Source organism: Rhopalosiphum maidis, chromosome 4 (assembly GCF_003676215.2).
Source record: "Rhopalosiphum maidis isolate BTI-1 chromosome 4, ASM367621v3, whole genome shotgun sequence".
Lineage (NCBI taxonomy): Eukaryota > Metazoa > Arthropoda > Insecta > Hemiptera > Aphididae > Rhopalosiphum > Rhopalosiphum maidis.
This window is the reverse complement of record NC_040880.1, coordinates 30187640-30214477: the sequence shown is the minus strand read 5'-3', so window position 1 is coordinate 30214477 and position 26838 is coordinate 30187640. Positions and strand designations below refer to the sequence as shown.

The window sequence follows — 26838 nt, the reverse complement described above, 5'->3', positions numbered from 1 at the left end:
TAAAAGTTACTTAAATTTAAAACTAAATAAATTATTTAAAATACAATAGGCTATAGGCATTGGGCATCTCTACCTATAATAATTGATTAAAAAAAAATTGGTCAGACCAAGCCACCTAGACAGTCAGCTTATGTGGCCCGCACGTGGGCGTGATCATGAAGGATATGAACGAATGACGATAAACCGAATATTATAAAAATTACTATCGTCCTTTATAGTATTTAGTTAAACTTTTAGAGAAAATATTTCCAATTTCCATAACTGTGATAATGCACGTGTCGCAATCTCATAGAGTAACATTATTTACTTTACGACGTACGTGCTGTAAACTCGATGCATTTTACTGATGTTATCAAATCGTGTACAATGCTGTTATCACAAATTATACACAATAAGTGATTATTTTTAATGTTTTATTTTTCTACTACGAAATCATTTAGTACCTATTCATTTCTATAAAAAAAAGTCATCACAATTACAAAAAACATAGTATTTTAATATTCTTTTTCATCTACAGTAATATTCAACTCTCATAGTCACACAGTACTCAATAGGTAATAAAATCGATCATCTCCCCATCGTCTGATTAACAGTTTTAAATTTTGTCGGTACAGTCTTGTGAACTCAGTATTGTACTTCACAAAACTCCGGTATGTTCTTGAAAATTTCGACTTTAGAAGCGTTTTATGTATTTGAAGTCAAGTAACTAGACTGTACGTGCTCGTTGACGAATAACATTCACGATGAAAAAACTGTTGTCGAAAAAATTATGTTTGTATATTGTACTGGCATTCCTTGTGGTTTGCTTGTTTAATATCTTGACGTCCAAAAACGGTGACAACAATTTCATGCACTATGATGGTAGGTTTGTCTTGTAAAAGGACCCGATGTTGAAGTTGTCCATTAATTAATTATTAATACTGATCTCTTAAATTTTTCAGAAATGTTCAAGACATATTACAATTATTCTAAAGGTAAGAAAAATATAGTATATAATAAATCACAAGATTACTATCACTCAAAAATTCATTGTTTTTATTTTACTTTCAAGGTAAAAATTACTTTGTTTAATACAATCATAAATTAAATTATATTAAATTTAATGTTTAGATAAGTTACTATCAGTTACTAGTACCTATTGCTATAATTATGAAACCTCTTTAGAAATTTATTCGGTTTCTTACTCTTGGTTTCGTTAATTTATTATACTTAATTTGATTATAACAAGAAATATAGTTTATAGTTATGAAACAAGATTTCTTACAAATAGTATTAGTAAACTTTAGCTTATATTGTTTAAATAATATATGTGAAATCTAATAACTAAATAAAATTCATATTTTTATTCATAGTTCTTAATATTTTTAGATAGTGATTTGAACGGTCCAGAAGTATCCATGGATGATTCAAATCTTGTAAAAAAATTGCGAGAAAATTTCCTTGTCAAACCTATTAAAGAAAATAAAGGTCATCGAAATCATTATAATTTAGTTGATATGTCGTTAATAGATCCTTCAATGGGACAAGCTGCTGAAATAGCCAAGATCATTGATTATACAGTAATTAAATAATTTATAATAATCTATTATTGTGTATAAATAATAAATATATAATAAATTAATACTTAAATTTGAAGTTATTATTAAGAGGACGCTATACCCATATGTGTTGTCTCTGTCTTATACACGCGTAATATAGCTAAAACCTGTTTTACATGTGACAACTTAACTTCCTCAATATTTTAATCAAAACAACCAAAATTATAAATCCCATTGGAAAGAACTTTACCTGTGACGTAGCGTTTTAATTTTTTTGATAACATGAATGCAATTAAAGTTATCAGTTTGAGAACTTTAGGTTTTTTTCATTCAATTATTAAAAATTATTGGTTACCACTATTAAAAAAAATTAAAACGCTATGTCACAGGTAAAGTTCTTCCCAATGGGATTTATAATTTTGGTAATTTTGATATAAATATCGAGAGAGTGAAGTTGTCCCGCGCAAAACAGTTTTTAACTATGTTACGCGTGTATAAGACAGAGACAACACATGCGGGTATAGCGTCCTCTTAATTTATTTTTATTTTAGAAAGGAGGTTTTTTTATTGAATGCGGAGCTTTGGATGGTGAAACAAGATCTAATACTTTATACTTTGAACGTTATTATGGATGGACGGGACTACTCATAGAAGCAGATCCTTTAAATTTTGCGAAAATGTTAAAAAAAGGACGAAGAGCATATTTATCACCTTCTTGTCTTAGTATTAATCCTTATCCTGAAATTGTAAGTTAAGAACCACCATCATTGAATATAATAATATTATATATACAATATTGTAATTTAGTACAACAAATTAGTTAATTTTTATGCTTTAGGAATTTCTATTTATTTCTTTTTTTAAATTTTAATGAGGTCTTAAATAATATGCTTAATTTTTTTTTATTTTTAGGTTTCTTTTCTTCAACGTAGTAATATGGGCCGAATAGCATATGATGACGTTGTAGAAGACTTAGTAGGACTAAATGATATTGGGAAAAAGAATTTACCAATGGTTAATGTACAATGTTTTCCATTCTATACATATCTTTTAGCATTAAACATAACAGTAATAGATTATTTCAGCTTAGATGTTGAAGGATCAGAATTAAATGTCTTAAAAACTATTCCATTTGATAAGATTGATATAAGAGTAAGTTTAGTTATACTATTATGTATGTAACTATCTATATTAAGAAAAATTGTCTAATATTTTTTGTTTATAGACTTTATCAGTGGAATTTTTCCATGTAAAAGAAGGTGACGATGGTATAAGAACGTTCTTGGAAAATAAAGGGTATATAGTTACTGGAAAAGTAACTAGGCAAGATCGATTAGCAAATGATTACATATTTGCAAAACCATCTGTTCTAACACAAAATCTATCATTTTATGTAAACTAATTAAAATATCTGCTATTTATGAATGGACTATGGACTGAAGTGCCTAATGATATTTTTGGTTTTGAAAGTTAAGTATTTTATGTTTATTCGAGATATGTTATTTGTAATTACATTTTCAGATTGTATTAATTATTAGTTATTATATTACTTATGTTTTAACACGAGTCATCTATTTTGATATATAGTTGTTATGGCATTTAAAAATTCTATTTAATCATTCATGTAAATTATTACAATTTTTTTTAGATTTAAATTATCATTTAAATTAAATTTTGTAATTTTTGGGCAGGATTTACCACCAAAGAAATTTGAGGTTTTAATTTATTATGACAAAGACAAAATAAATAAACATTTTGTCAAGTATCATGATTCTCAAATCATTTTTTTTTATTAAAAATTATTTGTTGAGATAAGAAAATAGTAAGCCTTTAATAAACTATTTATGTTTTAGTTGCCTTAACAAAAATATTTATATTTTAGTTGCTCCTAAACAATTTTATTTATGAGTGTTAAATAACTTATTACTATAAATATAATGTTACTCGACTTTATAGTACTTTTTAAGCATAACTAATAATTAAAAAAATATGAATTATTTCATTATTTTTCGTTTTTCAAAAACTAGTAAATTACTTACAAAATTATTTTTGTATCTTTTTAAAAAAAAAAAAGTTATTATTTTATATTTATAGAATTTAACATTACTAACTTGTGCAGAAGTGAAAAAAGTGTGTCCCATACAGTCTGAATATCCTTTTGGTAACTGTTTTTCAAATCTTATTATTATTCTGTGATAAAATAAAATTATACATTTATCGTGGTTGATTGATAGAAATATTCACGGAAAACTTGTCTATCATAAGATTTTTTACATAATTTGTTTTCAACTTCATTAGAAAATTATATGTTACCATTCGAACACATTTACTTGTGTCAAACCTATTTTTAATTCATTTCATTAAAAATATGTTTAAAAAGTATTTTTCTGAATTTTGGTTTAAATAATGTACATGAACTGAAACATTTTTAAATGTTTTTAAAATTAAGTTAGATAATTAAAAGTTTACATAATATTTAATTGAAAATTATGAAAAATAATTGTATTATATTAATAGATATTAAATAAATATGTTTGTTGCACAAAAACAATGTTCATATTTCACTACTTAAGTAAATAAATATATTTTGATTTATTCATCTTTATCTGACTAAACTTTTTGAACATTTAGACATAGATATTGTATTTAACTCTTTAATTAATGTTAAACAGCGTAAATGTGTTCAATTAGCATTTTGATGGAACACATAAACTAATAAATTTGCAATATTTTGTACAGGGTAATTATTTTATTTATTCATATTTGTATATAAATATTAAACAAGTTATAAAATGCTTAGTAAAGTTTGACATTTAAAATGTGTTTTTGCTTAGAAATACATTACTCATTCGCTTTTGCCTATAATTTTAAACAAAACATTGTTTTAGCTGCATTCAATTAATATTGAACAACTTATTGGATTTTTAATTAGATAAAATGTTGACACTCATTTATTTTTAATAAATTGTATTAGTTTTGTATACTTCTATTGACTTTAAAATATATTTTTATTTCTAAAATGCAATAATTAGCAATTACTTCAATTTAAAAAAAGTATTCGAAAATGGATTTTTCAACTTACTTCAGAATTCTTATTAATAATTTTTGTTTTATAATCTTATTAATTCTAATATTTCTATATTATCTAGTATGTGACATACCATTAAAATTTGACTTACCTTGATAATAAAATGTCGATTTAAGGTTATGAAGATATTTTTCAAAGATTGTATCATCCTTATTTGAATGAAAGGAATGCTATAATTTTCCCTAAAATTGCCTTGTGAAAAATGTTGTAGCAACATTAGCTTTAATTTTAAATTTGTTTAGTAACACTCCATAATATTTGGTTTTTTGTGTATGTGTTTGGGTCTACAACTTTTTTTGCTGATTTACCATCGGGTATATACTGTTTGTCTGTGGTCACATTTAAATAGGTATATGCACACCATTCTTTGTGATGGATAGTTGAACCATTTTCTGCTTCTGCTTGAATTGTAGGTTGTAAAGTTGTAAAGAAAAATATTTTACTATAGTTTATCTTAACAGCTTTATATTTTTTATATCAGATATGTAACATATGGGAATTGCATTATGTAATTTGTGATTGTTCTAGGTCACATACTTACACTGCTAATAACTTAGTAGATATATTTTAACGGTAGATTACACATTGGATCTCACCAGTATCTTTTATTAATCTTAACTAATAGTAATGAACATAGATTCCAAAATTGCTTTCCTTTTAAACTTGATCTTTATTACATTTCTATATTTTTCAAACTTTTTTTAATACAAATTTTTTAAATTTAAATTACAAATAACGGTTTAAAAATAATGGTAATTACATTTATTTTAATAACCAATTCCAATATAACAACAGCATTTAGCTTAAATTATGAAATTTGAACAGTATTTTAATACCTAACAATTTATCAAAATTTTAGTTTAATTAAATTATTTTCTGTTGGAAAAAAATATCTATAACTATTTATATAACATTAACACATTACATTTAAGTTAAAAATAGTCTTATATATTATTTATCTTATAATTATCTTATATTGTACATCCTAATATCTTATTGTGTGTTTACTTTGTTTGATTATCTTCTAATAGTTATATTGTATAACTTTGTTACATCAGTATTATTAATACTGAAGGTGATAATGAACTGTATTATAAAGATATTCAAGTATGAGGCTTGATATCTTTGTAAAACATTCAAGAACAAATTATTTTGCTTTATTACTGATGTAATTATTGTTGTAAGATATATTTTTTTTGTATTTTTTTTTTTTTTTACCATGTTATCCAATCTATTACTCTGTAATATTTTTGTTAGCAATAATAATGTACTAGTCAACAATTTTTGTTTTGTTTATTAAAATGTTGCTCAAAATGTATTGGTCAATTTTTTTCTCAACGATTTATCTTATTGTGGCATAATATTTAATGCAGAACAGAATAACATTAATTTTTATAATTTAATGTTTTCATTATTGATCAACATATTTTATTGCAAATTAATCACATTATTTATTTGGGCTTAATAATATATTCACATTTCACATCGCAATTGTGTATACATTAGTGTTGTTATTTATTTTTATAGTATTCTGAATTATATACATTTACAAGATACATATTTATTTTATATCAAATAAATTGTTTTTATTTTACATTTAATAAATCATTATAACATTACGTAAAGTTGTATAGAGATTTAGCTCATTAAACATTCATTACTCATTATTCATACATACACACTCTCAAACATAAACGCTAAAAATTTTAAAATTTTAATTTTCAATTATTGTTGCATTTTTTCGGGTTTGTAAAAATGGTCGATAGTTATACCCGTTTTATAGAATTTGTATGAATTAAAAATATAATAATTGATTGATGATAATTGATAAACAATAAAATGTTAATTTTTCGTCTATACAAGTATTGGAGTTGCAGTGTTTTGCTCTAATTATAATACTTATAATATTGGTACAATTTATTCTATGTATACATTGGCACACAAATAGGGCGAAAACGTTTCAAAGATTCGATCAAAATTAGAATTATTTAATAACGGCTACAACACGTTTGGACATGTCATTCCACAACGCAGCATGTGTGGGCACAAAGTTATAATAGGTATATTAAATACAATATCTGGGCACTATTTTTTTTATGTACCTACCTACCTAGCACGTTTGGGCGCTTTAGTCTACACTTTATGTTTCAATATTAGTAAGTTTTTAAGTATGTAAACTGTAAAGTGGCTTCATACTTTTTATGTAGGTAATTTATATAATAGAAGTTTACAAGTTAAAATACATATGAACATGAATAAAACTATTAAGCCGTAAGCGTATGATGCAAATGTCGCCGTAATTAGTAATTACTATACATGATTGAAGCTGGACTTACTACCTACGTTAATAATTATGATGTACTGATAAATAATATGGAAAACCCACCCTCAATTCCATACAATCTTTGAACTATTATTACTATTATAGAATTTTATATTATTATTGTATTGATTGTAGATTGTTATACAAGTTTGATGTAGGTAATACAATTTCCAGATTTTCTTATAAGTATTTAAATTATCATACATATTTTTAGCAACTTATTATATGACAAATTGTTGATCCTAAATGAAACTAGGATATGGTACAATAATAACGAAGAAGAAATAAGTAGGTATGTTAGAATCTAATAGATGATTCGGACAGACGTAGTGGTAATAATAAAAAGCAAAAGAATAATTTAGGCAGGACGTAGTATTTCAGAACCGGGAAAAGGTAATTGGATAAGTAGATAACCAAATGGATACCGGAGAGCAAACACCACTATGTCGTCTAAAACAATGACGGATGGGCAGAGTACATAAAGACTGCCATGTTGAATTTCACGTTTTTTGGAATGTGATTAGGAATATATATTTCCCTCATTGACCTAGGTACCTACTTTTTTTTTTTAGCTTAAGTATATCTACCTATCAATTTATATTTATAATATTTATATGGTTATAGTTGTGTATCTTCCATTTATCACCTTATCAGTAGGTAAGTAATAAAATGCTGGGACGTTTGACATGAACAATTTTAGTCATATTATACCTCCCCCCTCACTCCTTGAGAAAATCCTGCATACACCACAGATTTTTGAGACTTTGACAGAGTCAAATGGATGGCGTAACAATGGTCGCGGCAAAGGATCTGAATAATATTTAAAAGGTCTTTATTAAACCATAAAAGTACTATAATTATAGTATAATATATTTTTTTATGCCATAAATGGACATATCACATATGGTTGGTTTATAATGTTTAGGTAGGTACATATTTCTTAAGTTCTTAACAAAATATATTTACTCTTTCATTTTAATGCCAAAACCCAAACGTAGTATTTTTTTTTAGGAAATTGTCGATACTTAGTGCCTCTATAGACGTGTGTGGATTTTGAATCAATTGAATGCCGAACAAGGAACAAGTGAAAATGGCCAATCGTGTTGTATCAATAATAACACATTTTTTTGGTTTATTTGAATTTAAATTCTGTAGTTGTAAAGGTACACAAAAAACTAGGTAGGTATTGTTTTTGGTTTGTCCACGTTGGATCTAAACGATCATTAATAATGCAAATTAAACGTAATAAAGAACCGTAAGGGGCAAGGATAATATTTATCGTTATAATTTATTTTTGACTCTCAGTAATAGTGGCGGATTCATCAAGAGAGCTTGAGGGGTTTGGTTCCTTAACAGTTATATATTATATATGTAAGGCCTAAAATCAAATCCTAAATATTGTGTTAACAAAATGATATGATATGAACATAATAATATATAATAATATGAAAAATTATGGCTTTCTCTCCCCTCCCCTCCAAAATAAAAAATACTAAATCCGCTACTGCTCGCCAATATTTGTATGATAATATATAAATAACTGTAAATTTATAAATATTCATAATAACTAATAATTTTAATATATAATTTTATATCATGTGTGTCAATCAAATGAACATTCAACAGGTACTTAATATAATAGTGCTCAGTAATTTAATTTAGTCTGTGGTGGTATTAAATAGGTAGCAATTGCATCCTAAATTGTATTTTATGTACCCCAATTATCCATGACTGCAGTACCTAATGAAAATAATTTCTAACAATTCTTAATGTAAAAATGTAAAATCATATCATAATAATTTGATTAAATAAAGATATATAAAATACAATTTAACATTTTATTTGTAACAGTTGTAACTACCCTTTTCTCTTGAATTTTGTGAATGCTTGTAAAATAATTTAGTTAGTAGTTATATTAGCTCCACCCACTGCTAATTAAGCCTATATATTTATAATTTTAGTTTGTGATGTTATTTTTTAAAAGAAATATTGCTTAACAAAACATCGTTTACCTAATTTATACCTAACCTTTTTATCGTTATAATTGTTAATACTTTCGTGGATTTTTAAAATTATCGATAAGTATACTTATGCACGTGCCACTATACCGCGTGTGTGTACTGCTAGTTGGAAATTCGAACTTCAAAATAGGCCTCAAATAAGTTCGATCTACAAACTATGATTGCAATATTGTATTATCGTCTATCATTTCTGATTTTTGAACTACGTAAATCAAAAACAATGAAGTCGATATTTGTAAGTGTGCTAAACTATAGATTCAAGCCCACGGGTAGCCTTTGGGATTTTTTTTTTAAATAAATAAAATAATATTTCATTAATCGTTTGTTATTTAAATGAACAACAAAATGCAATGCGCTCGTATATTTCTAGTTTATATAACTTATAATTACTCGACCAATTTTGATGATAATTTCAGTTTGTTCTTAGAGATATCAGTATATCACTAAACTATCAGGAAAGTTTGCAGAGTTAAAACCACATTCGAAATTATACCAGGTACTACAGGCGGATTTCCCGTTTTGGTTGAATTAGTTGTTGAAATCAGGTACATCGAAGCCAATTTGCCGCGATCAACTGAGGTAAGTACTCTAAAACCGAAACACATCGACGAGTATACATGCGCAGACTAAATAATTACATGTATGCAGGTCTCTCATTTATTGAATAGGTATTAATTATAGATAAGTACTATAATAAATTATAGTCATCGATCCTTTTTGATTTGCGTTTCTTATAGCAGGCGCATAGCCAGGAATTTCAAAGGGGGGTGTTATTCAAAATTAATTGACAAAATTATACACATAAAATTAATAACTTTACGTATACTTTATTGTACAAACGTATTACGCATTACAAGTGAATAGATAGTGGTTTATGAGAAAAATTTAAATATTATTATTATGAATAAAAATAAAATTTAAATCTATGAGTATACCACGGCTGAGGGATTGTGTTGTAGCTGTAACACCTATAACACCCCCTGGCTACGCGCCTGTCTTACAGTACTGGCCGTATTGAAGGGTAGATAACTTAGTTTTAGGTATGTTTTCTCTGTTTTTTTATAAAAAATTTTAGCAAACATAATTTAATATATGAATTTTTTTCGGATACAGAATTATAAAATAATAATAATAGCTAGATGATGGCAAATCGTAATAATTCAATTGCATTTCCTCTCTCCTTCCCGTAATACCACACACACACACACACACACACACACACACACACACACACACCCATACACGCTAGCGCGCACACAACGGTTCTATCGTCTTTTACTGTTAGCCGGAGAAATAATAAACTACAATAAATATAACAATAAAATATATCGTAAATGTGCCGCCGTCGAATTTGCATTCGTTCACGCGGTCGTCGTCGTCGCTGTCGTTGTCGCCGTCGCCACCACCGACGTAGAGTTGCAGTTCGGATGACGTACGCTCACGTACACCGGCCGGTACAGAACGATTTGTTCGGTCTGCGACCCGTCGTAAACATGACCGCCTAGCAAAAACTCCGGACCAATATACCTACCGCCTTCCACGTGATCGCACGCGACACCTGTGTAACGTTAAATACAAATATTACATTAATATTAATTGTTATATTCTGGATGCACGCAATTTTATTTCCATCGCAGATCCATACATTTTCCTGATTAAAATGTGTTTTAATATAAAAGGCAAAATAAATGTTTGAACAATTTTAATTGATTGGTAGAGTAAGTAAGTATGCCCTTCCTCACAGGTATAATGTGAAAATAACATATTATAGCTGGCCATATGCGCAATGTGTTTTTGTGAAGTGTGTAATGTACGTTTTTTACGTTTTTATTACACGTCATCATATTTATAGGTACCTACATACCTAACTTAATACGCCGACATGTGCGTTATGAGTCTTATGACAAACATTAAAACATCTAACAATATATTATAATATGTATTGGGTATGCTCTAGTACGAGTCATTTGACATTTTATTGATTTATTTTTCAATGGAAAAATGGTATTGCATTGCTTATTATGGTTATGCAATCTTTATCAATAAATAGATACAATGATAAAAATTCAAAATGGTATTTATAAATTAGCTATTGCGGCAAAAACGGTTCTTCATTTTGTATTTATAATAGCTAAACTGGCCAAAGTGATTTCAATTGAAATTTGCACCGAACATTAGGTAATGACTAAAATAAGGCACGACAGGAAGTTGGGCTTTTTCAATGATTAAAATTTAAAATTAATAAAATATTTATTTATAATAAAATTTCTTAATTAGAATTGGTAATGCCTAGAATCAAATTTGTTTACTTATTTTGAATACTGAATTAAATTCATGGATAATGTATTGTATTATGTAATATCATTAAATTAAATAAATTTGGAATAATCAAACAAAAATGTACAGTTCTGAAATTGTAAGTATTTATAAATAATTAATTAATAAGTATAGACGTAAATTAAACTTAATATCTCGTTAACGACAGTGACGTATTATTGGACTTAGCGTCAAGAGAGGAGATATTAAATAATGTGTACAAAATTAAGCACTAAAGAGTATTGAAAATGTCTCGAAAATTTGTTTAAAAAAAAATAATATTGTAATTTAAAAATTTATAATCACTTGTGATTAATTTTTTTTTCTTTTAAGTTCATTAATTATTTTGCCAACTTTGTAATATTCTGTTAATGGACAACATTATATAGCCAGTCCATTTAATCTGTTCTAAATTTAAAATTTAAATCGTAGTATTTCGATAAATACTTTACGGGGTTTCTATTCTCTATATACCTACCAAGAACAAAATTTACGAAAATTAAAACGGAGGGGCCGCGGCCGCATTCGCGTCCTAGCGGCCATAGCCAGGCCGACACTGGATAGGTCATTGATTAATATTTAGTAAATAACAAAACGTCATCTAAAATAATAGATAAAAAAATATGGCCAAGTAGGGAGTCGTATCTTTTTATAAACTACTCCCTCACACAATACAGCATGGGTTATAGCCATCAGCTATTGTCAATTAAACTTATGTTGTATACAATATTTGTAGGTAGTAGATGCTCACTGTAAAATATTTGAGGAGTCTTGTTACAGTTTGGTATTCTGAATGGCACGGTGGCTATTGTTATCGGGAACGTTATGTTGAGGTCTTCGTCTCCCTTTCCCAAATCCACGCAGACCTGTAAGTAAGAATACACAATTATTTGTCTATTATTTAAGTACATTGAGGAATATTTCATCGGAAGTGATGATTTTCCAGGTCTATTGCATGCATTATGCCTATGCGTAATAGTATTATGCCTAATTTATAATATACTTATAGTGGTTTGATCAGTGGCGTATTTAAGTATTAGGTACATTATATATTTATATGTACAAATATAGTCAAATTATAAAATTAAATCAAACTTTCTGTTCATATTTGCTAAATTATCAATTCCTATGGGAGAACCCCATAACCCCCTTCCCCCATCATAAATACGCCACTGCAGGGTTTGATATTTTATTTTATTTTAAATAAGTTAAGTAGTTACGGTATGTGATAAAAGTTTTAAAAATTGGTTCAAAATTTCAAATATTCACCGAAAAATCTATTTTAAATTAATTTTCCACGCTATCGCTGTAAATACCAAAAAATAATTGAAAAATTCCCATTCTTAATTTTTGTAGAACTTGTGGCAAAAAGTCCACATGACGTTGACATTGTAGTGAATTCAAACTTGAAGTTTTATCGCATTACTTGTTATAGTACCTATATGATCGAACGTTGTGTAAGTACTCGAATATTTATATTTTGTTCAACTAGAAAATGTGTTCGAATAATAATGAAAACATAATTTTTTAGAGGTTATTGTTACTATTTTAAATGAAATGTGTATAAATAAAATATATATTTATCACCATATTTCTGTTTAATATTTATGTCAACTCTGTATTATGGATCAATCGATTGAAATTTACTTTTATTTGCCGATGACGTACAAGGTATAATTATTTTATACTAGGTATTAAAAATGAAAATGATAGTATTTTATTACAAGAATCATTAAATAAGTTAGTACGTTTGTGTTTTACATTTAGTCTTAAATTAGCTATGCATAATCGTTAAAAGTTAAAAGTTATTTCATTTTCCAGAAGCCACTCTATTTTTCAATATGATTATTTTATTGGTAACGTGATATTGCATCAAATAAATCAGGTTAAGGATCTAGATTTTATTTATTCATCGACATTATCATTTACGACTCACGTTAACTATATGTATAGTAAGTGTTTTAAGATCCTATGATCCTGTAAGTACGAAGTATGAATAGTGGATCAACATTAACTAATCGCTAAACAATTCTACGTTATATATTATGCTTGCATTTTCAGAAAAATATTATAAATTGTATGCTTAGGAATAGGATTTTTAAAAAATGTCAACAGGCAAAGTGCCAGTATGTTTTGAGACCTCGGGTTCAGAAATAATCCTGCAGCTAATGAGTTAAATCATTTACTAATTCATTAAAAATAAATCTGTAGGACAAGTCTTTTGTGACTGCGTGATAATTCTAATCGTATTTGTACATGACGACATTCGGAATAATAGGTGTACGTGTAATATAAATGAGGTGTATTAAAATATTTAAGTACAAACTCCAAATGTTCCACTTCAAATATTTGCTTCATTTATTTGGTATATAGACTTTTTGAATCTATAGAAATATAGACATTTATAATAATTTATGAACTCATATAAATTACTTTTATATTCTATATATTTATTTTATTGTCGTTATTGTTAATAGTATTATTATATGTGACGCCAATGGCCTAGTTGTCGAAGTTAAATAAAGATGTTCAATGAAAATAATAATAAAAAAAAAACTTTAGAATATTATTTTATTAGGTACCTATTACAAACGTTTGGATTCAAGGTTCGTTTTCCTTAATATTTTTTTGTTCAATATAATATGAGCTTTACGCGTTATTTATTCTTTTGTTTTCTATATGACTATTATTAATCATATTATTATAATGATTGAGATATAATAATTATTTCTTTTAATTTTTGTTTAATAAAGATCAAATACATTTTTTTTTATATTTCTCTGAAAATATATACCTATTGCTCATTATGTTTTGCTGCAGTATGGGACCGAAATCTATTTACAATGTTTATAGAGCAGGTTAAAATATATTTTATACATATGCACAATAATTCCATGTGTAAGCCTAGTGGTTCGTACAGTTGAACGTATATCCCTTTATAATTTATTACATCATATTTGTATTTAAAATTATATACTAAAATAGGTTTCTACGTTTTTAATAAGGATAACATATTTTTTATTGAATCATGTCTACAATATATTTTTAATTTCATAATCAGAAGCAGAATTATATTAATAAATGTTCATGTACAATTAATATTGAATAAATAATTATGTTTTGTAAGTTAACATTTTATAAACAATAGGCATTTAAAATTTAGATTAGTAGAATATATAAAACTAATTTACTTATGTTTAGTTCGAGATTTTCCTGTAAATGTTTCTCTAATCTGGTACAATGTTTCTGTCTCCCAAATCCATAAATTAGAGTCAGTAAAAAATAATATTCTACCGTTTTTATTATTTAATTTTTAAGTGAAATTTTCAGAGATCCCTTCATTTAGGTTATGATGACATTTTATACTAAAATAGATTCATTAAAGTATAGAAGAAAAATGAAGATTTTTAATATTTTAGTTTAATCTCATTAATAATAACTGTTAAGACTGTCCAGACCTTTTAAATATAATTTAATTTAAAGTATACTCAGTTATTACAAGAAAGAAAGCCCATTCTACATAGAAAACACTAATAAAATGATTGACAATTATTCTCCCGTTAATATTTTGATGTAGGTACTTGGGAATTAAGTTAAATAATGATATTTTTTAAATTTAAAAACCTGGAATAATTTAAATTTAATTTAAAAATGATTAAATTTTAATATATATTTCCTATATACTCATTATTATTATTATATTGTAATTATGTACTTGTTTGTAAATGTATACATTTTTAAAACCAAACAATATTAAACCTATAAATGTATTATATTTTATGTATATTATGTAAAATGGAGTTTTATATTTCTGTAATTATTTAAGAATTTCTATTTTATTTTAACTTAGTCTAACTAGTGGCGTTTACTGAAATTTAAAATCCAATTAAAGCATACGTCATTTTTAATGTAGGTTTATGTCAATGTCATAATTTATTATGATTTTCTGGTCTTTTACAAAAATGTGATTGTTCCACAGTAAAAATAATTATTTACACGACCAAGGAACATTATTATTTACTTCACTGATCTAAATTTGAAATGATAATTTATAAAAAACTTGTCCATTAAAATTTAATATCCATTAAAATGTATAGAAAAGTTTTCTTTTGAAAATTGAATTGAAGATAAAGTTTGTCATAAAACAATCGGATTTTTTTCTGAAAGAATGTAGTGCAAATTATGCAAAAATATTTAAAAGAAGAAGAAACAATTATTGCATTTTTTTTCAATATGTATATAATTAATCAGTAACCTAACCACTCTGTAAAATATGTAATTTTGTAATTCAAAAATCTTCCCTTTTCAATTTTTATTTTAAGATACGAACAAATAAATAAAACGAGAATCTCACAAATACTACAGCTAGTGGATTCTTCTTTTTCGTGCAATGTCAATGTGACAAAAAAAAAAAAAAAAAACCGTGGACCTGAATAAATAGAGACTCAAACTCGGAGACTCGGATATAAATAATAATTATCACAATATCTACGCAATGTCTGTCGTTCGTCACCTTTAGTAGGTAGTATATTTGCAACAGCCTGCAGTTGCCGATCAATGTAGGTGGCATCACTGGCAGGACCAGGCCGTCGGCGGAATCCCATTGCGATTCGCACCCAGTGCGTATCGGTTCGCCGATGTACTCCAACACCGAGTGTTGGACGTCTTTTTGGTTTTGAACGCCTAGCATGCCGCGTTCTACTGAATAATGTACGTTCTGAAAATAAAATAAAATACGATACTATATTAATATTATTATTAATTATAATAATGAGTATATCGCTGTCGTCGGTAATTGGGGATTTTTTCATACATTCTCGTTTTTTGTGTTTTCAAAAAGATAAAAAAAAAAAAAAACTCGTCTTACAATATATCACAACTATATGTTGCTAAGTTAACAATTTTAATCCAAAAAAATATTTTACTAACAATGTTTGTAAAGTAGTTTTAACCAAATTGTTGTATTATAAAATCTATTGATCATCAGTGATTTAAGTTTATAAATACGAGTTTTGCAGTAACAGGACACAGAAAGGATACACAAAAAATGTATGAACTCATTAAAACGTTACACGTTTATACTAACAATAATAATAACATTATAAAAATATAAAAATTTATATTTTAAGGCTTATAAATTATTTAATAAATACACACATATAGGACATAGGTACTTAAAAAGTTATCGGTTGTGCTTTATTATTAGTACGTATATATTATGGTTTTATACTAACTGAAAAATGTAAATTATCATTCTATTTACTAAAATAATATTATATAAGTTATATCTATAAAATGATTTCCTAATTCTTTCTTCTAAATTTTTATTGATTTAAATTACTAATATCTTATTCAGATTTCACAACCGAAATAATATTATGTTTTAGTCTATTAGACGTTACTACGTTAGTACGCGCTTCATACTTAACTATGTGCCTCTGTGATAGGCAGTGCTTCTTTTAATTACCGACAATTATTAGGATTTTTATTTTATTATTCATAATGATACTTTTTAAAAAAAAAAAAAACATATTCATACACTTTAATAGTGAAGATATTATATACATTTAGATATCTGATATTCAGCCAAGTAAAATGTTCGTGGGTTGCACTAACCTATCACATACTAGTTAATCATAAATCAACAGTCGAAAGCACCGAAAAAGATAAATGATAATATGTATATTTTAAATATAGAGATAAATGTTATAAAATGTTTTTGTAAGTGTTAGACGCGATTATACAATTTTGATTACGATGCGAAATAGTCAAATGATGTTTGATGGAAATTCCGCGATATAATCAATACTACTAAAAGTTTGTATTTTTAAATGATAAAGTATTGTCGCCTAAAATGTATTAAAAGGTATCTATATATTATAATATTTATGTTACTTTTAATATTTTGTTTCGAGCATACTTAATCAAGTGATTGCGTGAAAATTTATACTTTAAAAAATGACAGACATATAATTAGAAATATAGAAATATGAAGTGTGTTTTAATTTCAACTATAGAATGTATATACATTATACATATTATATATATCTATATTTATTTATTCAATTATTACATTAAAACAACGAATTTTCTAACGTTATAATAAATATATTATATTGGGAGAATTTATAGGTTTAAATGAAAAAAAAAAGTGATTTTGTAAAAACAATTTATTAGAAATTAATCTTTTATTAATTTTATCTCACAAGGGTAAACGTGTTTATATTAATTTAAAAGCTTTTGAAATAAACTATTAAATTTAATACCTATTTGAAATAACATTTAAATTTATATATTGCCGGTATCAATAATTTATTTAAATCAATTTTAATCTTCTTTTTACCTATAAACAACAAATTATGTAAGTATATTGATAAATCAGAAAAAATAGCATTTATTATTGTTAATTCAACCTTTAGGTAGATATTTTTAATAAATTTGTGTTTGAAAAACTTTGTATAGCATGACTAGCTTACGCCACTATACAATTAATTCACAATTTTTTTCTCTCTTTGAAATGTTGTGATTGGATTAACCGTATAGTATTATTTTTGTCATATTTTTTCTAAAAGCTTAAATCACTAAATTAAAAAATATACATCGTTCGATAAATATTTTTTCATATATACTTAAAACGGAAATAATATAATAATAATATTCGTATAATTTTTTGTTCATGTGATCAGGTGCGAAATTTCAATGAAAAAACGTATAAATATTTGAAAATGTTTTTATTGCACATATGAATTTATTAATATAAAATATGAATTTTATATATTTCAACTGTTAATGGGATAAATTATGAGGCTAATCTCTACTGAAGTCTTCAAATCGCTTCCATGTGGTACCTAATTGCAATAAGCAATTTTATATTGAGATTCGTTATGGTCGATAAATAATAAATCCAATATTATATTCAATATAAACACGTCTAAATTTTAAATACGCATCTATTATGCATATTTAATAACAAAAATTATTCGATTGATCTAGTCAATATTTATAAATTACATTTTTTTAGCGAATTATTCTGCTTTAGGTTATGGTATTATAGATAAAGGTTGTCATCAATAAAATCAAAAGTTAAAAAAACAACAAATTATTCGAGTGATGTAAAATGTCAAAATTAGGCGTATCTTTTACATTTTCCAGATAGAACATTTCTAGAGTAGATTGTATAATACTTTTCAAAATTATGTAGGCGTTCGTTGTAAAAGATGCCCCTATGCATAACATGTAATATTTATCAATAACCAATTATATAGTGGAAGTTTTAAAGTGTTTAAACATACCGTAATATAGTCCATAAAGGACGATAGAGTTAAGTGAAATGGTACAAGTTCTAGTCTTTAGTGTGTATTGTGTAACCTAACCAGAATTATAATTTTCCAGAACATCAATAAAACATATCTATTTTTTTACTTTACCGCATTAAATCGTTAAATTTGTTTATGATCTTTTGGCAAAAGACTTTATAATATTATAGTTATTATGGAAGTCATTTATTTTATCTCAGTCGAGATTGCCAACAACGGATTTGAATAAAAATTGATTCTTGACTGACTTTTTATTAGTCTCATATATATCTTGTAGATCATAATATGATCAAATATATTTTATGCTCATAATTATTCGTTGGCGCGTTGCTAATAGTTATTCGATTATTTATATAATTTATATTTTAAGATTTAAATACAGACTATATTATGTGTCTTTATAATTAAGGTCACTGAGGAGTGTATAAGTTGTTGTCAAATTTATCGCCGATGATTTGGGGATGGCTTAATTGATATTTTTGTATGAATTAATATTATCTATGCATTGCATTTTAATAAAAAAATAAGAATAAGTTTAAATTAGGATTAATTAAGTCATCTCTTCCCCTATATATATATATATATATATATATAAATATACATTTAATTTTCGACTATGGTAATAAATTCTTTTATCTGTATTTATCCAATTAGGGTACCTTTTTATTTATTTGGTAATTATTTTAGGTGTTGTTATTGCGTACTATTTGACCACACTCAGTTAACACAACACATTTTACCGTTATTGATTATAAACAGTGGTGTTTTTTACCTTAAAAATCGTCTAAATATATCTAAACGTTTAAAAATACTATTGAGTTAACATTTTCAGTCCATTAAATATGTATATTATGAAACTTTAAAAAAATTTGCAACCACAAAAAGTATTCTGATGAAAAAAACAGCTTTGTTATACCAATACATTAGTCTACGCTTCGCTCAAGGTATATACATCGCATTTAAAGTTTCGGTCCGATGTGGGTTAGATCAATAATTATTGGTATTGATTTAAGTTATATAAGTTGAATATTTGAACAAACAAATAATGTCGTAATTCCGGGGTTAGTTAAATTGCATTTGGTACACACTGGGGAAATACTTAATATGACACGTCCTTTACGTTTTGATGAATTTAGGTTGTGAACGATTAATCTGAGTGAATAATGAACGAATTCTATGTGTCCGATGGGAGGTATAAATGGCGTTGTGTGTAATACGAATGATAGTCGATATTATACAGCTGTATTTGAGATTTAATTTAGTATATTATACATCAACCAATTTAAAACGACGTAGCGTAATCTAATTTAAAATTTAAAAATAAATTAATTCGTTGTATACTTGTATATATAATATGTAAAGTTCGCTATACGCATAATACTATTGTCAATTCACCCTATACATAAATTGAGTTGTATTTTTCCATATGGATTATGTTTAATATGTTATGTAACTCTTTTTAATCAATTTTATTTTCGCATCTTATACAGACAGATATTTACAATGGAGTTGGCAATTTTTTAGTAAAATTATTTACTAATTAATATACCATTATCTATCTATAGCTGTGGCATATAATATTTCAACGTATAAAACATTGTATAGTATATTAAAAAAAATATTTATATTGTTCATCGTTTTGTATTGAATCATAATAATAATATTGTAAAAATACGACATCTACGTAAATAAATAACGACAACTTTTAAACAAGAATTCTTGGAAATCTATAGTTTTACCATCGTTATATAATTTATCGGTTGCGAGGTATAAGTACTTAATATCTAAATTAGGTAGTAGATAATTAATTTAACACGGGTAATAGGTAGTATCTACCATAGATTAAATATAATAGTATATTAATCTATGGTAGTACTAAGTTTGTTTGTTATCAGATGACATTCAATATTAGTTAGTAATGAATAATATAATATTATATGAATGTTATTTAATAGACTTAGTATACCTAAAAATATATCGGTGGAATTTAATTTTTATAAACAAGATTCAATAATTGTCTATTATAACGAATTTTTTTTTATAGAAAAAGAAATGTATTTTCCAATGCTATACGCACAAACTCAATGTGTAGCGATTGTCGTTAATTAAACATTTATTAAAGTATTTAAAAAAAATTTACCTGCAGTAATCTGACTTTAAGTCTGATGTCCTTTTCGTTTTGGTTTTTTATGTTGGCTTTAAGTCTCAGAGCCTCGCCGCACACGTATGCCGACCTTTCTAGTAAGCATTGCAATACTACTTTATTGCTTTTGCAGCATAAACAGCATTTAGTCCGTTTTTCCAGCGCACCTATTGGTTTCTGCAAAATCACAATTATTTCGAATTAAACACCACGTGGAATTCATTTTATTTTTAAAAATTAAAATGAACAGACGAGTCTGCTTGCCGACGCGGTGCAAGTGCAGTGTATAGTTTGCATAATGACGGGTGGAGGTAATTAAAAATTATATCTATGGCTTAAAGTAAAATGAAAATATTAATATTATTTAGTACTTTTTATATAATTTTATCCAGAAATATTGTGACGATATTTTCAATAATTGAGTAAGTAATAAAAATAAATCTTAAACACCAAATGTTTTTATTGTTTGAATAAAATAATGCGAGTTGAAAACTTGAAGACATTTCATTGAAATGAACTTTAAGGATCTCTATTCTGCTAGCCCATTAGAAACGAAATAATAGCGTAAGATATTTTTAGGGTTGGAATAATAATAATATTGTTTGCCTGGAAGCGCAAAAATTTTATATAAGGCTCTGGGCGTTGTTTTATAATATACCCACCATTCTTGAATATTTTACAGCAAAGAAAAAGAAACAAAAAAAAAGTCGCTCTGAGCCATTTCCTGTAAAACATAATATGTATATTATCGTTTGTGTAACGTTTTGTTCTGTTTCGACCTCCACCACCTTGTCGTCACATAAGACATACGTCTTATGCGTCACTACTCGGTGTCGTCCATACATACTTAGATAAATCCCGCGATGAATCCAGCTCAAGCACTCAATCTCATTACAATTCCTACAAGCACAGAACGGATCAATTTATCTTACTAACGTATAATGCTAACTCGACCTTAAAAACTGACCTCTAGAAACTGTATAGATGACTATAAATTTAGATCGAACTTGGTCGAGGGCGTTTATTAGTACCAATAATTGACCAAGTAAAACCACTTTGTAAAATATAAGCTATTAGCTAACCCACCCGATGCGGTTATATTTATTATATGCTTAATATATTAAAACTTATAAGGTTATTATAGATTAAAACGACCACAGAGTGGTAGATAATAATTATCTATCGATACCAGTTACACTATTCCCACTGTTGGAAGACAAGTTTTGGTGTGAATTCTGCACAGAAACAAAGCCATTAGCATACATAGTCATTGGTATATATATATTTTTATATTTATTAAGGTTTCGACATCAAATGTCTTTAGCCTGCATTAAATTAATATGGATAAGTATACATTATAACTTTTACAAATAATGACATGTTTAGTATGTTTACAATTTATGGCTAATGTTTATATTATGAAAGAATAGATTGATTGCGTCCGTATTTTCTTCGTTGAGAGCTTGATGAAGTGTGGTGGGGTTTTTGAGGATCTTGCGGGCTTCCGTGTATTTGGCGCAATTTATGATTATATGTTCTATTGTTAGTGTCTCATTGCAAGTATCGCATACTGGGGCTGGTTATTTTCTCATGAGATAAAAATGTGTTAAATGTGAGTGGCCTATTTTAGCACGAGTAATATTTACTTCCTCTCTTCGTTTGGTGTTAGGAAGGTGTTTAAAATGTAATAGATAATTTTACGTTTCTCAGTTTGTTAGAGAAGGGTAAGTTGGACCAAAATTTTTACATCGATATATTATATTGCTTATAATATAAACAATATGTTTATTATAAAATATATAATTACAATATGTTTGTTTGCGTATATACGCATATTATGGTTTTTGGCGCTAAGCCAATGCAACAGTTATACACTTTTCACCACCATACATATACATAATATTAATTATTATTGAATTAATGTTTATTCTTGAAATAGAATATTATAAGTATTTGTGTCATGTACTCACGTGTACACATATCGATATTGTACTTGGTTTTATTATTGCTCTTCCACGTATACACGTATAATATTATTGAGAATTAAGATATGGCTTTAAATTGTTACCCGGATATACATAATACCTATCCGTAAATGTAAGTATTAACGTAAATAATTATGACATACCTATAAATTGGATTTTACATTTAAGTTTAATAATGTTACTTGTATGTTATAGTTATATCCTTCCCTCGTAAGTTTAAACATCGTATTCCTAAATAAAAAAATAAAAATGATTAAATTCTGTCTGTGTAGACGAATATGCCGTAAATCTGTAATATTTCCGAACAAAAATAATATAAGTAACATTTTAATAACTAAAACACCGTAAAATCACTAGGCTAAGCAAAAATGTCTTAGATATTGTTGAAGATACGGCATTTTATTTTAGTATACAGTACAAATTATAATTTATGGCGATTTTTCTTAGTATCTCAGACTGGTTTGGCATTTAAATTGGCTAGTCAGTATTTTTTGAAAGAGTTTATAAATTTGTTTTTTAAATAATTAACTTTTACAAATAATTTTAAATTATACAAAATAACTTATATAACAATATAATATTATATTAAATAATGATATATTATGGCATTCTAGTTTAGTCGTTTATGAATCAAGTGTCAAGTATAGTTTTACCAATACCAAGGATCAATGTAAAAGGTAAGATGTGTTGTAAAATATCAATTTAGTCGTATTTATTATTATTTATTTGTGTTGACAGTAAAATATCAAGTGTTTATGAATAGTTTACGAATATGAAATAATCAATATATTTTGAAAATTATATTCTATATAGAAAATGCTAACATAAATTTTTGAACATATCAAGTATTACAGTAATTTATTTTTGAATTAAATACAACAAAATAAGTAAATTGTTTGAAGAGAAATCATTATTTTACGAGTAGTAATATCGAATTTTGTTAAAATTTTAACTTTAAATTCTCATAAAAGTTATTTAAACTTTTTTTTAATTATAGTATTATCAACTTAAGAGGAACGATGCATTATATTGTATATATTATGTTGACATAAATTGGAAACATTTTTAATTAATAATTATTTGAAAAATGTCTATAAATAGCCTAAAAATTGTCAAAATTATACAGTGTATAGTAAATTCTAATACAAGCATTTTGATAACATTCCAAGTATCTACGTTTATTTGTTTTTGAATGACAACAAAGTCATAAGATCGATCTAGTTAAAAATTGGTTTTACGTAATAATTCCCATTTTTTACTATTTTTCAAAAAAGTACTAAGTTACCCTTGACCAAATAAATTCACTTTCATATCAGAAAAAATATTAAAATTGAAAATTTAAGCATTTTTAATGCTCCGAAAGGTGATGAGTGATGACAGAAACAAAAATAAAAAACACACGTCATTGTAAAATCAATACATTTATCGCTTTGCTTTCATAATCTAAAATACATGAAGTACCACTTGTAGAGATTTCTGCTGACAACTTATTGGGCCCCTCGGCTCTCACCGTATGATTCCACTTTAATGTGTATAACATGATAAGTACCATATTACTACAAAGTGCATTGATTTTAAAAATAATATTCTTACAGTTTAAAAATTAAAAAGACAAGATTTATTATGTAATTTACCGTGATGAATACTTAAAGGACACATTTGAATAAAAAAAAAAAAACCATTCTATGAATATAATATCATCGCATTAGTGCGTATGCGTTTTTAACCAGTCATCAGCTCAGTAGATATATTTATAAACATTTACGTGGTATTATATTATGTAGGTATACCATCAAAACTAAAGATAAAAACAATATCCATTTATTTTTTGACTATTTTACTAATTACTAACATTGTGTACCGTAAGTGGGTCTAATTCGGAATAAGTTATTTGCATGCAATGGTAATTATTAATTTACATAATTATTCATCGTTGTACAATATGATATTGTATTATTTGATATTCTGATCCCGGGAATTCCTGGATTTATATTTTATTACGACACGATGCATAGTTGAAATTTAAAATTTATTCAAAATGATTAAAACTCGAACATTAATTTTTTTTTAATTTCAAACTTACGAGCTAATTGTATATTAGTGGTTCGACGTGAGCAGTGGATATAATTTTAAAGGACGTTTCTGTAATTTAATAGACGGAGCAAATATATTGCAAAAAATTGGTTTTTATAGTAATGAAAAAGTACCCGTGTTATTCCGGTAACTGACGTTATTCATAAACGACTACGTCACTCCTCTCTAATGATTGACAGTGTAACGAAAATAATACTACGCAGTAGTCCGATTTTTACCGGACGTCGATTATAATATTTTATTATATTACACGATATAATACGTTAGCTTGTATAGAAGTGTACATAATATGGTCTAAACAAGATCTAGTTCTGTTGTTGTACTATTGTCACTGACAATAAAATGCTAGTTTTAATGACATGCATTATTTAAGGATATCTGAAATGGTTTTCATGGAAATCGGATGTAATAAGTTTCACTTGACAGACCCACGCACAAAACACTTAAAGATTCAACTATGCTCATACAGTCGCAACATTCTACCAAAGTTTTAAGTTTTCAATAAATGTATTGAAATACTTGTGTCTGATTTATGCTTATATAATTGCTGGAAGTGCATCGATAGCCTTGTAATTTTCAGTTGTCCTATACAAAATATTTCATAAAATTTAATATGACCTACGCCCTACAGTTTGAATGTTTGTTTGATAAGACCAGAAAAATAGCGTGTAAAATTTAATTTACCATAATGATTATAATATTGTATTTAAGCCTTAAATATGTATATGTATATAATATTCGTAAAATATGTTATTATATAATTGTAAAGTTCGTGTAATTTTTTGTGGTTTATTAATTTATTATAAATATAAATTTTTGATTGTGCATGGCATAGTAGTGATAAATGCATTGGTTTCACAATGGTTTTTTTTTATTACAATATTTAACTTCGAGGACGGTTACTCTAGTAGAAAATTGGGATTTAGTTGGTACTTTTTTTTGGAAGGGGCACTTTTGTTGGATCAAGAAAAATATAATATTTTAAGTAATTTTCAAAATAATCTGGAAAAAATATATTAAAATAATTAAACAAAAAAAATTTAAATTTTGCGTTGGGATGGGGTTGGATATATGTATATATATATGGGAGGACGTATTTGACTCCATGGCTCCATGGTTACCGATTATAATAATTGAATTCAAAATTGATTTTGGAGATGTATTTTTGTTATCTTTTACTGTTATTTTGTCGGTATTATTTTCCGATAATGGCATTCGCCTAGTGCTTCCTCGCCACGTATTATTGTATTGTACTCGGTGTTTCATCTCTTCCAAATGCTGTTATTACAAGAATCATTTATTCTTTCTACTACAATAGGATTACCGTCATTTTCAGTAACATATTGTCGTGTTATAGTTGTCTGGTGCTGTATCTTCGCCACTGTATTCGGTACAACAATCATGTGGCTGGTGGATGACGTCACGCACTGTGTTTGCTGGTGCAGCTCTCTCCATTTGGGTTTTATTCCATTTATATTAATATTACGGTAAGCTCTGTTAAAGAACAACCCCACCCGATTTGTGACCGGGTAATTTTAATCAATCATGAGGAAATTCTAATCGCGACCGACGATTTGTCATGTTGTAGGCGAGTTGACCGTTAGGTCCCCGTCTGAAAGTCCTTCTCAGTTCTTAAGGTGTTCCACGATGATTTGTATAGTTAATACGATTTCTCCTTTGGTGTTGTATATCTTGAACACGGGTTTAGTTTATTTTTTCTGTTCACGGAAGACGAAACTCTCAATATTATAAATGTATGATAATTATTGTAGTTAATTATTTGCTGAAGAATAGTTGATAAGGGTTGGTTCTAATTCTGATATATTATGGTTGATCTCCGATTATTAATTGGTGTCATGACTGTAGGTATTCTTTAACTACAGCCCTAAATGTTCCCAGGTTTTTTTCATTTTTTTATTTGTGTATATTTCAACATAATTTATAATACTTTCCAGTTGACGACTGTCTAATAATAATTTTTGTTTGTTTATTTGATTTTAATTTCAAATTTCAA

The 26838-nt window shown here is 26.7% G+C and overlaps 2 protein-coding genes and 1 long non-coding RNA gene across 5 annotated transcripts in view; 1 reads left to right on the top strand and 2 right to left on the bottom strand.

The window, feature by feature from the left end:
• The first annotated feature begins 427 nt into the window (after positions 1-427).
• LOC113560896 lies at positions 428-3772 on the top strand. Its single transcript, XM_026967018.1, has 7 exons — positions 428-554; positions 615-861; positions 942-974; positions 1369-1559; positions 2090-2284; positions 2451-2690; positions 2764-3772. The coding sequence occupies exons 2-7, from the start codon at positions 744-746 to the stop codon at positions 2938-2940; spliced, it is 954 nt and encodes a 317-aa protein (XP_026822819.1). The 5' UTR covers positions 428-554; positions 615-743; the 3' UTR covers positions 2941-3772.
• Positions 476-3787, bottom strand: LOC113560897. Its single transcript, XR_003406137.1, has 2 exons — positions 3650-3787; positions 476-968 (listed from the first exon to the last, which is right to left on the bottom strand). It is a non-coding gene; the product is annotated as an uncharacterized LOC113560897 (long non-coding RNA).
• Positions 3788-8422: 4635 nt separating this feature from the next.
• The window catches only part of LOC113549550 (arrestin domain-containing protein 3-like), a 79230-nt gene continuing 60814 nt past the window's right edge, over positions 8423-26838 (bottom strand). For all 3 annotated transcript variants that reach the window (XM_026950905.1, XM_026950907.1, XM_026950906.1), the window contains exons 6-9: positions 20743-20922; positions 15800-16003; positions 12038-12152; positions 8423-10528 (exon numbers count right to left, since the gene is read on the bottom strand). In XM_026950905.1, the coding sequence (XP_026806706.1) occupies positions 10332-10528; positions 12038-12152; positions 15800-16003; positions 20743-20922 (696 nt within the window). In that variant the 3' untranslated portion in view covers positions 8423-10331. The remainder of the gene's footprint in view (positions 10529-12037; positions 12153-15799; positions 16004-20742; positions 20923-26838) is intronic.